This window comes from Dendrobates tinctorius, unplaced genomic scaffold, assembly GCF_039654945.1.
Source record: "Dendrobates tinctorius isolate UK_male_01 unplaced genomic scaffold, ASM3965494v1 ptg000115l, whole genome shotgun sequence".
NCBI lineage: Eukaryota > Metazoa > Chordata > Amphibia > Anura > Dendrobatidae > Dendrobates > Dendrobates tinctorius.
The window spans coordinates 14,278,074-14,292,883 of NW_027361783.1; the positions used below are offsets into that span (position 1 = coordinate 14,278,074).

The following is a 14,810-nucleotide window of genomic DNA, read 5'->3' on the forward strand; positions in this document are numbered from 1 at the left end:
TGATGGTATATACGGTCATGGACAAAACTGTTGTCACCCTTCTGTTAAAGTAAGAAAATCCCACAATAGTCACTGAAATAACTTGAAACTCACAAAAGAAATTTTCAGTTTGTTCATGGACTGTCACCCAATCAAAATCAAGCCGTTTTTTTTTTTTTTTTCCCAACAAAGAAAAACAAAAACGGAAAATGGCCCGTACAAAAATGTTGGTACTCCTAGGAAACATTGAAAATAATTTGACCATAGGGACAGGTTAATGTGTTTGTTGTAATTGGCATCACAGGTGTCTGCAAACTTGTAATTAGCCAGTCTCCCTATTTAAAGGGTGAAAAGTAGTCACTGTACTGTTTGGTATCACAGTGTGTACTACACTGAACATGGACCAAAGAAAGCTAAGGAGAGAGTTGTCTCTGGATGATTTCAAAGAAAATTTATAGACAAGCATGGTAAAGGCTAGAACGCAGTCTCCAAACAGCTTGATGTTCCTGTTACTATTGTCGCACACATTATTCAGAAGTTTAAAGGGCATCTGTCAACATATTTGACCTATCTAAACTATTAATTTGGGCTTACAGGTTATAGAATACTGAAAAAATCCGACCTGTATGCCTCATATCAGATGCCTTGTATGGAGACACAAGTGTTAGAGGGTGCTCTTGTCCTCTGGCCTGGCTGTCTTTAAAAAGATCGCATGGACCAGGGCTCATCTCATTGAACACATGCGCTCCTTTCCCGTGTGCAGAATACTACTCAGACAACACTGGGTGAGGGTAACACATACCACAGTAATAATTTATTGACTCAACAACAGTCAATGATATATAGTGCTTTCCTAGCAAGTACATAAGGTGGTGCAAATGACAGTCTCTCACCCTTCCGCTTGCTCGCCGGGAATTGGAACATCTGCAACTTCAAGGCTTCCAGGGCCATCTATCCCAACTACTAATCCCCAGACATTGATTACAGCTTGGGATAGAAGGTTGACAGATGAGATAATGTTATTTTTTATTTTTGTTTTATTATAGGAGTCAAGGGATTCAATGGAATGGGCATTATACTCACCTACCTGTGTTTGTTATTTTTAAATAAGGAAGGAAAAGGTGGTTTGTTTTTATTTCCAATAAAGGACTTTATACTTGCTGTGTGTTTATTTACAATATAACTATAGGATTAGTAATTGATTGCTAAGCCATGGGCTTGCTGTCACCAAACAATACAAAGGTGACATCAACCCCACTTTCCACCGCTACAGGGCAAGTAGGAAGAGCCAGCAAAGCATCAGAATTGCCACAGCTAATAGATGTACCTTTTCTGGGTGGCTGCGGGCTGCTATTTTTAGGCTGAGGGGCAATATCCATGGCACCTTACCAGCCCGAGAATACCAGCCTCCAGCTGTCTGCTTTAGCAAAGCTGGTCGTAAAAAATGAAGGTGGGGGGAGGGGGAACACCACGCCCTTTTTTAAATTAATTATTTATTTAAATAAAAATGTATTTCCATTTTTCCGTTATGGTTGGGCTAAAGTGGCTTGGGCCTACGCTTAGGGTTTGGCCTAGGCTTAGGGTTACAGTTAGGGTTGGGATTAGGGTTGGAGTTAGAATTGGGGGATTCACTGTTTAGGCACATCAGGGGTCTCCAAATGCGAAATGGCGCACCATTGATTCCAGCCAATTTTGCATTTTAAAAGTCAAACGGTGCTCCCTCCCTTCTGAGCCCTACCATGCAAAATCTAAACAGTGGCTTGTCCACACGTATGGGGTATCGGCGTTCTCAGGAGAAATTGCACAACAAATTTTGTGGTCTATTTTCTCCTGATACCCTTGTGAAAATAAAAAAAAAATTGGTTCCAAAATAAATTTTTTGTGAAAAAAGCAAAATGTTAATTTTTTCCTTCCACATTGCTTTACTTCTCGTGTAGCACCTGAAGGGTTAATAAACTTCTTGAATGTGGTTTTCTCTCACCCATGACAGCACCACGGAGAGAGGGGGTCCGCCCATCAAGGACAGGAACCTACAGATAAAAAGACTGCACCTCTCCTCCGCCCCCAGTTGGGTTCCTGTCCTTGACGGGTGACCCGTGGAACCAGCAGCGGCAGCAGCTTACCCGGTAGAAGAGGAGTCCAGGGCCGTCCCGTTCGCAGTCCTGGCAGCGGGGAGGCCCCTGTCGCGGCGGGGTCGGTACCTGAAGCCGCCACCGCTGTAGCTGAGGGGCTGTACGGGGTGAGCGGGCGGGAGAGGACCAAGATGCCACTCCGGAAAGGAGAATGGGGCTGGGGGATGCCAGCTTACGCATGTACAGAGGGTGTACCAAGATGGCGCTGCCCCGGAAATGAAGGGACGACTTCCGGGTCCCCGCGGTCGGCGCATGCGCATTGTGCGCTCCCTGGGGCACAGCGGTGACGTCACGGCCGGGAAATTCAAAAGGAGAACGCTGGAGCTACTCCATGCTGGAAGCGTCCTGTGAGCATGGAGGAGCAGCCAATGCAGCAGCCTAAACAGCAGCAGCACAGGCAACACCACCATCGCTGGCAAAAGGAAAAGGACGGGCGCGAATGCCGGTCCAGTAGCCACTCCACGCAGCGGAGCAAATCGACTGTGAGGAGCAAGTCGCCTTCCATGGATCAACCCGTGAGGGATTTGAATCCACCTCCCGAACCGGTACCTGCAACCGCGCATACGGTGTAAGTGATCTACGTGAATGTTCCCCACTGTAATAGACTACTTTCCCTTATTAGGGAAAGAAGAAACAAAAAACAAAGAACAGATAATGCCCCACGTGTAAAAACCCGCTACCAGCTTCCTGGGATAAAAAACTCTGCGACTCCTGCATACAGGAAGTTCTCTGTGATGAAACCCCAGATTACGCCTCAGATCTAAGAGCGGTAATCCGATCGGAGTTTCAGAGCGCCTTTTCACATCCCTAAAACAAAAAGGGAGGGGGAAAAAGAGGGACACAGTAGTAGGCTCCCAGTCAGAAGTCTCGTCGTCAGGGGAAGTTACCTCCCATACTTCGGACACCGACTCGTCATCCTCAGACGAGGAAACAGAAGGTCGTCATTGTTTTCCCCTGGATGAGGTGGACACGTTAGTAAAGGCAGTAAGATCTACCATGGGGGTAGCAGACCCTCGGCCCGATAGATCAGTCCAGGACATAATGTTCGGGGGACTGGGCCAAAAGAGACGCAGAGTATTTCCATTAAATGAGAATGTACAGGGCCTGATAAAAAAAGAATGGGAGAGACCAGATTGGAAGAACTCCACGGTTCCCTCCCTTAAAAGAAAATACCCATTTGACGAGGAGGCGTCCATGTCCTGGGACAAAGCCCCGAAGCTAGACGTGGCGGTCGCAAAGGCCTCAAGGAAATTTGCACTCCTCTTTGAGGATATGGGTACTCTAAAGGACCCTTTAGACAAAAAAGCTGATACCTTCCTCAAGAGCACTTGGGAATCAGCAGGAGGAAATCTTAGGCCAGCAATAGCGGCAACTTGTACCTCCAGAGCCCTCATGGAATGGGTGGACCGACTAGAGAGGCAGCTAAGGGAAGGTACAACCAGAGAGAAAATCCTGGAATCCATGCCAGTCCTAAGAGGAGTGGCAGCCTTCTTAGCTGACTCATCAGCTGACTCAGTAGGGTTGTCATCCAAAGCGGCAGCCCTGTCAAATGCAGCCCGTAGAACGCTGTGGCTTAAATGCTGGCCAGGAGACTTGCAAACTAAGATGAAGCTATGCGCCATCCCTTGTGAAGGGAAATTCCTATTCGGGGAAACGCTGGATGACATCCTCCAAAAGGCAGGGGATAAAAAGAAGGGATTCCCAAATCTAGGCCCTATGGGCTTTAAAAGGTCCGTTCGAAACAAATAGTATTCTATGATTCTATATTAGATATTAGAAAAAACTTTTTGACAGTTAGAGTGATCAATGAGTGGAACAGGCTGCCACGAGAAGTGGTGAGTTCTCCTTCAATGGAAGTCTTCAAACAGAGGCTGGACAGACATCTAACTGGGATGATTTAGCGAATCCTGCTTTGAGCAGGGGGTTGGACCAGATGGCCCAGGAGGTCCCTTCCAACTCTACGATTCTATGATTCTATATTAGTTTTTTCAGAGACCCCCGAGAGAACAAAAATGGGACGACAGAAGACGGGACAGGGGGTGGTTCTTCGGTAACTCGTCCCGAGACAAAAAACCCTCCAAGTGACTTAGCCCGGGGGGGAGGGAGACTAAGCTTTTTTTCTCCCAGCCTGGAGGAGAATATCTAACTACCCCTGTTTATTAAATCTGATAGGGTCATGGCTGAGGATAGAATTCCTCTCTCTCCCACCTCAAAAATATTTGGTGACCCCACTAAGATCATCAATAAAGGAACAAGAAGCCCTCGAGAAAGAGGTCCTAAGCCTATTGAACAAAAGAGTCCTCCAGGAGGTTCCCCCGCGGGAGAGAGGCAGAGGGTTCTACTCGCCTCTCTTTTTAGTAACCAAACCGGACGGTACCTTCCGGACAATAATAAATCTAAAGAGGCTGAACAATTACGTCAAAAACGAAAAATTCAAAATGGAGTCGATCAAGTCAACCATCAAAATTCTCTCTACACATTGCTTCATGGTAGTATTAGACCTCAGCGATGCCTACTATCATGTTCCCATCCACAAAGACTCCCGAGAATACCTCAGATTTGCGGTCTCCATAGGATGCGAAATAAGGGAGTTTCAGTACAGGGCCCTGCCATTTGTGATTTCGGTAGCCCTGCGTATCTTCACGAAACTAGTGGCAGAGATGATGGCTCACTTAAGAGAACAAGATGTTTTAATAGTCCCATATCTGGACGACTTTTTAATAGCGAGCGACTCGGCTCAAAGATGCAGGGAACAGAGGGACAGAGTGATGGACACTCTAAAAAACCTTGGCTGGCTCATAAACCTGAAAAAATCAAGGCTGGAGCCCTGAAAAGTCCAGGAGTTCCTAGGCCTAACTCTGGACTCAAACACCCAGGAGTGTTACCTGCCAGGCCACAAAAAGGAGAGGATCGCTCAGATGGTAGCAAGAGCGACACAGAACCCTTCCATGACTCTAAGGAAAGAAATGTCACTATTAGGGTCCCTCTCCGCTTGCCTGCCGGCGGTCTAGTGGGCGCAGCTACATACGAGAGATCTCCAATGGGATGTTTTAGCGAACCAGTCAGCTTTAAGAGGTCACTTGGAAGGTTATGTCACACTAGACTCCAAAACTATTCGTTCCCTAGCTATGGCTGGTTTCACACTTGCGTTTTTTTGCGCTGTATTTTAGCACTAAAAAACGCATGCGTTTTTTTCCCCCCATATTTTGCATGGGATGCGCTTATGTGCGCATACACATGCGTTTGTATGCGTTTTTTTGTGGTGTGCGCTCGGGCGCACAAAATGCATCCTGTTGCATTTTTTGGGCGTCCGACTTGCCTCAAAAAAACGCATGCGTGCGCAATGCGTTTTTTTTTTACAGCAAGACACCCATTATAAGTCTATGGGTGTGCATATGTGCGCATTGCCATGCTCATGTATGCGTTTTTTTGCGCATGCGTTTTTTTGTTGACCATTAGTTAGACAATGGAATTTAGGGGTTTGGGTTAGAGTTAGGGTTAGTTAAGGGGGGTTTGGGTTAGGGTTAGTATGGTTTGGTTAAGGGTTAGGGTTAGTTAGGGGTTAGGGTTAGGGTTTGGTTAAGGGTTAGGGTTAGTATGGTTTGGTTAAGGGCTAGTGTTAGGGTCAGGGTTAGGGTTTGGTTAAGGGTCAGGGTTAGTAAAGTCATGGTTTGGGTTAGTGTGAGGGGCCAACTAATGTTGGGGAAAAACGCAAACGCGGTAAAACGCACTAAAAACGCTGCGTTTTTTTCATGCATGCTCATAAAAATGCTTGAAAAAAAACGCTGCATTTGTATGCGTTTGTATGTGTTTTTTTTGCGGAAAAAACGCACTGCAAAAAAAAAAGCAAGTGTGAAAGTAGCCTAAGTGGGGAAACAGAAACAACCTGTCCAAAGGTATTCCCTGGGTGATAAAAGTCACACACATAATCACCACAGATGCCAGTCCCAAGGGATGGGGAGCACATATGAGCAACAGGGTGTCTCAGGGGGAATGGGGAGGTCAGGAACTAGAAGCCTCCTCAAACCAAAAGGAACTGTTGGCAGTAGGCTACGCCCTAACACACTTTCTACCGATATTAAAGGGACATCATGTCCGCATATTTTCGGACAATCGAGTGACGGCGGCCTACATAAATCATCAGGGGGGAACCAGGTCCCGAACACTAATGAACACATCCGAAGTATTCATACTAGCCGAGAAAAACCTACTATCCCTCTCTGCATTGCACATACGGGGAGCAGAAAACCAGACAGCAGACTTTCTAAGTCGCACCCAGCTACATCAAGGAGAGTGGGTTCTAAAACAGTCAATTTTTCAGAAAATCTTAAAAATGTGGGGAACCCCGGACATGGATCTGTTTGCCGACCACAAAAACAAAAAAGTGGAAGCATTTTGTTCCCTAGACCCCAGGGGGAATCGCCGGACCGTGGATGCGTTTATGCTTCCATGGACGCAGGGCCTAATGTATGCCTTTCCACCGCCCATTCTCATTCCGGCAGTCATAAGGAAAGTCAGAGAAGACAGGGCACGAATGATACTAATAGCCCCGTTTTGGCCAAAAAGAACTTGGTTTTCCTGGCTGAGGATTCTGTCAATAACCGACCCCTGGGTTGTACCAGCTCTCCCCGACCTTCTGTCCGAAGGTCCCGTGTTACACCCTCGGGCAGTGAACCTCCATTTAACAGCATGGAATTTGAAAGGGCACTGCTGAGGGGGAGGGGGTTCTCAGAAAACCTGGTTTCCACTCTACAAAAGAGTAGGAAACCGATCACAACCAGAGCCTATGGTAGAACTTGGAGGAAATTTCTATCCAGCTCCAGGGTAAGGGTTCAGGATGGAGTACAAATTGACAAAATTCTCGAATTCCTGCAAAAAGGGTTAGAGCAGTGGCTGGCAACTAATACATTGAAGGTACAGATAGCGGCTCTAGGTGCCCTTTATAACCAGGATGTGGCAGGCAACCCTTGGGTGGCACGGTTTATGAGGGCTGCAGCCAGGTCTAGACCAATAACCACCCAGAAAATACCATCATGGGATCTAAACCTAGTGTTGTCTGCACTAACAGGGCCCCCATTCGAGCTCATCCAGTCAGCACCCCTAAAAACCCTATCATTAAAGACTATACTTTTAGTAGCCCTAACATCTGCTCACAGAGTGAGCGATATTCAAGCTTTGTCAGCAATACCCCCGTTCACTAAAATCCTAGACGATAGTGGTATTAAAACCTAACCCAGCATACCTAGCTAAGGTGACAACACACTTCCATAGGTGCCAAGAAGTGGTCCTTCCTTCCTTCTGCTCAAACCCTAGGAATGGGGGGGAGGAGAAATTTCACACCCTGGATGTAAAGAGGTGCCTAGTTCAGTACTTAGAGGCCACCAAGGGATGTAGGAAGGAAGGGTCTCTCTTTGTGTGTTTCCAGGGACCTCAGAAGGGACTCAAGGCATCCAAGAGTACCCTAGCAAGGTGGATACGGGATGTGATTGCCCTGGCGTATTCATCCAGTGGGAATACCATCCTGGAGGGTTTAAAAGCTCACTCTACAAGGGCAATGGCGACCTCATGGGCAGAAAGATCAGAGGTATCAATAGAGCAGATCTGTAAGGTGGCCACCTGGTCAATTCCTTCTACCTTTTTCAGGCACTATCGCTTAGATCTAGCCTCTACGTCTGACCTGACCTTTGGGAGAAGGGTCCTTCAGGCGGTGGTCCCTCCCTAAGCTACCAATCTCTGAAATTCTCTCCGTGGTGCTGTCATGGGTGAGAGAGAATAGTTTAGTTACTCACCGATAACGGTGTTTCTCGGAAACCATGACAGCACCCGCTTATTTCCCCCCCTTCACGTGTGCGGTGAGCACGAGTTAATGTGTGCAAAGTTGTTTTTGTTAGACACAGTGCTTCTCCATAATATGTAATATTATAATGTTATGTGTATACTTTTGTTGTTAACTAACCGGGAGACCCTCTGATGCTCTGTAACCAACTGGGAGCGTAGGAGAGGTGCAGCCTTTTTATCTGTAAGTTCCTGTCCTTGATGGGCGGACCCCCTCTCTCCGTGGTGCTGTCATGAGTTCCGAGAAACCCTGTTATCGGTGAGTAAGCTATTCCGCACCTTGAGGGGTGCAGTTTTTAGATTGGTGTCACTTTTGGGTATTTTCTGTTATATTGACCCACCCCAAACTCACTTCAAATGTGAGGTGGTCCCTAAAAAATTGGTTTTGTAGATGTTGGGAAAATGAGAACTAGCTTGTCAACTTTAACCCTTATAACGTCCTAACAAAAAAAAAATTGTTTTCAAAATTGTGCTGATGCAAAGTAGACATGTGGGAAATGTTATTTATTAACTATTTTGTGTGACACCACTCTCTGATTTAGGTGTACAAAAATTACAAATTTGAAAATTGCAAAATTTTCAATTTTTTTTGACAAATTTCCGTTATTTTCATAAGCACAAGTTATATCGAAGAAATGTTACCACTAACATGAATTACAATACGTCACAAGAAAACATTCTCAGAATCAGTGGGATACGTTGAAGCGTTCCAGACCTGTAACCTCATAAAGTGACAGTGGTCAGAATTGTAAAAATTTACTTGGTCATTAAGTACCAAATTGACTCTGTCACTAAGGGGTTAAACCTGAGACATCTGGAGCATTTTGCTCACCAGCCCATTTTCATTAGTTTTTTTTTTTTTTTTCTACATCTTTCTGTTGAACCAAAATTCAAAACCAAACCAATGTCTGATTTTCATTTGTTGACATTTGGTAAATGTAAACTGATAATTTTCTTTTATGAGTTTTGAAATGATTTCAGTGACCTTTTTGAGAGTTTTTCTTTCTTTAAGAGAAAGGTACCAACAATTGTGTCCAGTGATTCTTAGAGTGAAGGTAGAGCCATATTATAAAAGTTTCCTCAACGTTGATCATTGTACTTTACTTGCTTCATTTACAAATCTAAACTAACACTCAAAAAAATTACATTTTTTGAGTGTACTTTACCTTTTACTGCTCCCACGCATGTCCTGGGTACGTATCAAATATATCCTTTAATCCTTAGTATTCCTTCATAGCAGAACCTTTTGGCATCTACTGAGCTCACTAATTAATGTCACTGAAGTGCTCTTGTTTCTGAGACATTGCACACATGGTCAGTGCAGCGTTTCTAGTCATTAGATCGGCTTTTCATCAATATGATTTCTCATTACTTCTAAACTCGGGAACAGTATTGTTAAATGAGCTGTAGACAGTAACCTATAGTAAAAGGAAGGAAAGAAGATGGGGACCTATAGCTATAGTGATTTCTTTATTCGACCTGACAATTTTTTTTTTTTTTTTTTTTTTTTTTTTATGTATACAGACATGACAATGCACAAAGTTATTAAGGAGCTGGGGATTGTGGAAAAGATCTGCAGCTTATTGCAAAAATGTGTGCATCAAAGTGGAAAGGTAAGAGCACCTACTGTGAAAGCATTGTGAACAGTGAGCAGACTAAGTATGATTAAATTAAGCCTGCATTGCTTTGCTGTGAGAGTTCAACAGCACGGTTGGATTAGAAGACTTTACTACCTACAAAAATAATGTGAAACACATTGTATAGTAAAATGGATGATTTAGTCTTTTATTAATTAAATATGGTTCTGGGAAAGCTAAGTGACAACCAGTATAATATTTATTCAAGCTCCCACAAGGTTGTCACTTAGTGATCATGAAGGGTTTTGCTGATCATCAGAAAAGGGTAAACTTGTAAAAATGTAAGCAATTTGCAGGTTATTAAAAATTATTTCTTCTCCAGAATGGAGGATTTTTTTTAATTCTAATTTTTTTTGCTCATCGCCTAGGTTACCTGCCACTTCAGTGTGTCAAAGGTGACTGGTTTCCTTGGCAAGAAGTACACACTTGCAAACTCTTTTCTGTAGAACTTGCAAGTGCTGATCTGAAGCTGGTTAGATCTGGCCTGTTCCAGTGCCAATACCTACAATGCTGTACTGTGGTGTAAAATCTTCTTCTGAGTGCACAACTATGACAAATCCGCTAGTCTGAACTGTCAATCATTCAGGAGCACTCTGCCCTCCGACAAGCAGGATATTGGAAAGCAGGTGTGCTCCTGAAAATCAATGAGAAGAGCCCTTATTCTGCCACCGATGTTCATACGTGAGGTGTGTTTGAAGAATGTGTCTGATCTCTGTACAAGCAGTGCGTTAGATAGGTTACTCGCTATCCTCACCTCACTTGTTTGACTAGCCGCACGTGGATCCAGGAGGGAAGATGCAGTGGACAAACATTTTTTTTTTTTTTAAGGTGATTTATTCACAGGACCTTCACAAATGATGAGGTTGTGAGATGTCAGAAAAGATGAAGGGATGTGGATAAGATAGAAGATGGAGGTTGAAGGACAGAGGTAATAGAAGAAGCCTTTGTCCAGCTCTGATCCACGTTTCTACCAAGATGGCACTGACCAGTAAGAAATGATGTGAGGGAAGAAGATGGGATGAGTTACAGAGAAAAAGAGGCATGATAGGAAGGTAGATCTGTATTACTTGAGAACATATACTAGCAATAGCCAGTAGTTGGCCACAAAGGACAACAAATTCTGTACAAAAATAATACAATTAAGACATTATAACTACAGTTGTGCCCCAAAGTTTACATACCCCAGCAGAATTTTTGCTGTCTTGGCCTTTTTTCAGAGAATATGAATGATAACACCAAAATTTTTCTCCACTCATGGTTAGTGGTTGGATGAAGCCATTTATTGTCAAACTACTGTGTTTTCTCTTTTTAAATCATAATGACAACCCAAAACATCCAAATGACCCTAATCAAAAGTTCACATACCCTGGTGATTTTGGCCTGATAACATGCACAGAAGTTGACACAAATGGGTTTGAATGGCTACTAAAGGTAACATCCTCACCTGTGACCTGTTTGCTTGTAAACGTTGTGTATAAATAAAAGCTGTATGAGTTTCTGGGATCGAGACAAACTCTTGCATCTTTCATCCAGCCACTGACGTTTCTGGATTGTAGGTCATGGGGAAAGCAAAAGAATTGTCAACAGATCTACGGGAAAATGTAGTTTAACTGTATAAAACAGGAAAGGGATGCAAAAAGATATCCAAGGAATTGATAATGCCAGTTAGCAGCGTTCAAACTGAGATTAACAAATGGAAAATCAGGGGCTCTGTAAAAACAAAACCACGATCAGGTAGACCAACAAATTTCACCCACAACTACCAGGAAAATTGTTTGGGATGCAAAGAAATATCCACAAATAACATCAGCTCAAATGCTGGACTCTGTGAAAACAAGCGGTGTGGCTGTTTCAAGATGCACGATAAGGAGGCACTTGAAGAAAAATGCATGGTAGAGTTGCCAGAAGAAAGCCATTACTGCACAAATGCCACAAAGTATCTTGCATACAATAAGCAAAACATCAGAGACAAACCTCAAAAAAACCATACATGTTACATTTGGAGAGAGCTCAACAAGGCCTATGATGAAATGAACACCATTTTTACTGTAAAGCATGGAGGTGGATTGCTGATGTTTTGGGGATGTGTGAGCTACAAAGGCACAGGAAACTTGGTCAAAATTGAAAGAAAGATGAATGCAGCATGTTATCAGCCAATACAGGAGGCAAACTTGCAATCATCAGCCCGGAAGCTGTGCATGGGACATACTTGGACATTCCAACATGACAACGATCCAAAACACAAGGCCAAGTCGACCTGTCATTGGCTACAGCAGAACAAAGTGAATGTTCTGGAGTGGCCATCTCAGTCTCCTGACCTCAATATCATTGAGCCACCCTGGGGAGATCTCAAGCACACAGATCATGCTATATTGCACAGGAATTTACAGGAACTGGAGGTTTTTTGCCAAGAAGAGTGGGAAGCTTTACCATCTGAGAAAATAAAGAACCTCATCCACAACTACCAAAAAAGACTTCAAGTTATCATTGATGTTAGAGGGAGCTATACACGGTGTTAAGAAATGGGGTATGTGAACTTTTGATCAGGGTCATTTGGATGTTTTGGGTTGTCATTATGATCTAAAAAGGGAAAGCACAGTAGTTTGGCAATAAATAGCTTCACCCAACCTGTAGCCATGAGTGGAGAAAAAGTTTGGTGTCATCATTCATATTCTCTGAAAAAGGCCAACAAAGCAAAAATTCTGCCGGAGTATGTAAACTTTTGAGCACAACTGTATGTCCTAGTAGTAACTATAAGCCCTGAAAAGATGGCTGGACAGCACAGCCTTTAAGACATCTTTCCTTTTGAATCCCCTGTGTGATAAAATAAAATATTACATGAAAGTATAGATATTCGTTTTGATTTTCTCATTTTACTAGGCTAGTTTAGGTAATAACTGAACTGTTGGCTTCAGATGTGTATTATGCTAATTGATCTTGTGATCTTTTAATTACGTTCAGGATTTGGAGGTTATGATTTCACCATCCATATCTTTACTACGAAAGGTGGTATATGCTGATCCTGTATTGCGCTTGTCACTGGCACAGGATGCAGAGTTCATCTTAATTTTAACTAGAGGTAAGATTCACTAGCTGCACATATGTTTACCACAGTTTAGAATGTCAGTCAGTCTCCATTTTTATGGTTCTCTTGTGAAACTTTAGCTTGTGGCGCATGCTAGGTGTTTAATTTTCGCAATAACTAGAGAACCACATGTTAGAGATCACGGCTGTTCTATTGATAAATAGATTTAAGGCAGCTCTCTTCTTTAAAGGGAAACTGTAGCTTGAACAAAAATTGCATAAATTAACAGTACAAACAAATATAAGATCCTTTGTAATATGTCTTATTAGAGAAAGGTTCTTCTTTCTCCACTTATGAGTCACTTCTCCCTCTACCTCGTGGATTCACCATCCATTCTGAAAAAAATGCTCAACAAGACTAAATAGATGAGCCACCACAATGAGGTTTCTGATTACACAACCTACTATACTAGACATAGTGATAAGGAATTTAGATTGTGAGCCCCATCGGTGACAGTGATGATGTGTGCAAACTGTAAAGAGCTGCGGATTATGTTAGCGCTATATAAAAATAAAGATTATTATTATTATACTTCATGTAGAGAGATGGGGAGGAGACATGAAAAGCAGAGTGTCAGGGATTTATTTTGACAGTACTTTTTTAATCCCACAAATTCCTAATATCACAGGCCGGGAAGGTCACAAGTACCAGCCGCTGTGAACTTTGGACCTAATGGCCCTCTGCTGCCCCCTATCCAGACAGTTACACGATTGGCTGACGATCAGCTGAGAAATCCGCAGCCTGTTCGCACCACTAGGCTGGTTATCGGAAAACTAACAGTGAGCATGTGGTATATGCACCTCCTGATTTCAACGCATGGAATATGTGTATACACCCCGGTATGGTCAACGCTAACTCCACGATAACACCAGACTACTCGCCGTCATCACCAGTCCGTCTCGATCAATTCAACACTGCTTAAGGTAGCTTTTATTTTCGAGGGTAGTTTACAGAACAGAAGAAACAGAACTTTAAAATTTTATATTTAATCCAAAGGAAGGCAGTGTTTATGAAAATTATTTGAAAGATTTTATAAGGGGGACAAAACAGTACAGCATAAACAGTTACATAAAGTAAAAATGATTAACCGGAGAACTTACATGGATCGCAGAGCCAATTCAGTATAGCCGAAGGAGAGTGCTTCGATTTGGCTGTCGATAAACGGGGTCCCTGCATACACGATATGAAACTCTCTGCACGAACACAGTTCATATTTGGGATTGATCTTTTATCTCACCCAGAGTCCCACCCACACACCCCCTTGTAATGATCTCACAGGGGCATAGTTGTGGACTGGTCTCCGCCCTTCATGATTTTAGGAAATCCCAACTTATGTAATAACTCCTCATAGTGCGATCACAGAAGTTTGAGACTGATGTCATCTTTTGTATCGGGATTTTATCTACGCTTAGAGACCAAACATGGCCTAGCTTCTGGTGGTTATATGGCCCCTATGGATTTGAGGCCTTTTGTCAGGGGTTGTAATTACAAGAAAATATGTATTTCTGCCTAGATATCCTGGTGCTGAATATTGGATTGAAATTCTAATATTTTATATTTTCTTTTGGAGACATGCTGACTGCTGATTCATTGTACTTGCAGTGACCATAGCTATTTGAAAAGGGTGTGAGATCTACCTTTGATCCACTCAGATCCTAATAATCTTTTTCTGTCTCTTGGACTGTGGACAATACACATTCTCTTCAGTCACCTGGGCATAAAGAGGAATCCTTGCATGTTAATTATGCTGCTTCACATCTTTGTACACTGCATTTTACATTAAAGCAGGTTTGACTGCTATCTCCTGTCTCCTCATGACATACTGGACAAGAAAGAAAAAAGGGAGTTGGGGGGGGGGGGTATGAAGTACCTCAAGGATTTTTAATTTTTTTCTATGACGCAGAGTAAGAAACTTGCAAAGGGAGACACAGAAAGATCATGCTCAGCTTTCTAACAAGTTCCTCACTCTAAGGCTGGATTCACACATACTCTTAATTCTTCCGTATATTGTCCTCCATGCTGGTTCTGTCTTTATGCCTACTAAGGAACGAAATACCAGATTCCACCTCGGAGTGTGCTCTGTAAGGGAGACATCCATTACCTGATGTACACAACAGCTAGTTCTGGAATGTTACTTGAAAG

At 43.2% G+C, this 14,810-nt stretch overlaps 1 protein-coding gene across 3 annotated transcripts in view; it reads left to right on the forward strand.

The window, feature by feature from the left end:
• RTTN (rotatin) overlaps positions 1-14,810 on the forward strand; it is a 328,322-nt gene that overhangs the window by 117,942 nt on the left and 195,570 nt on the right. For all 3 annotated transcript variants that reach the window (XR_012234901.1, XM_073590015.1, XM_073590014.1), the window contains exons 21-22: positions 9,471-9,559; positions 12,545-12,662. Coding sequence is in view for 2 of the 3 variants with exons in the window: in XM_073590015.1 (XP_073446116.1) it covers positions 9,471-9,559; positions 12,545-12,662 (207 nt within the window). In the remaining variant the exon portion in view is untranslated. The remainder of the gene's footprint in view (positions 1-9,470; positions 9,560-12,544; positions 12,663-14,810) is intronic.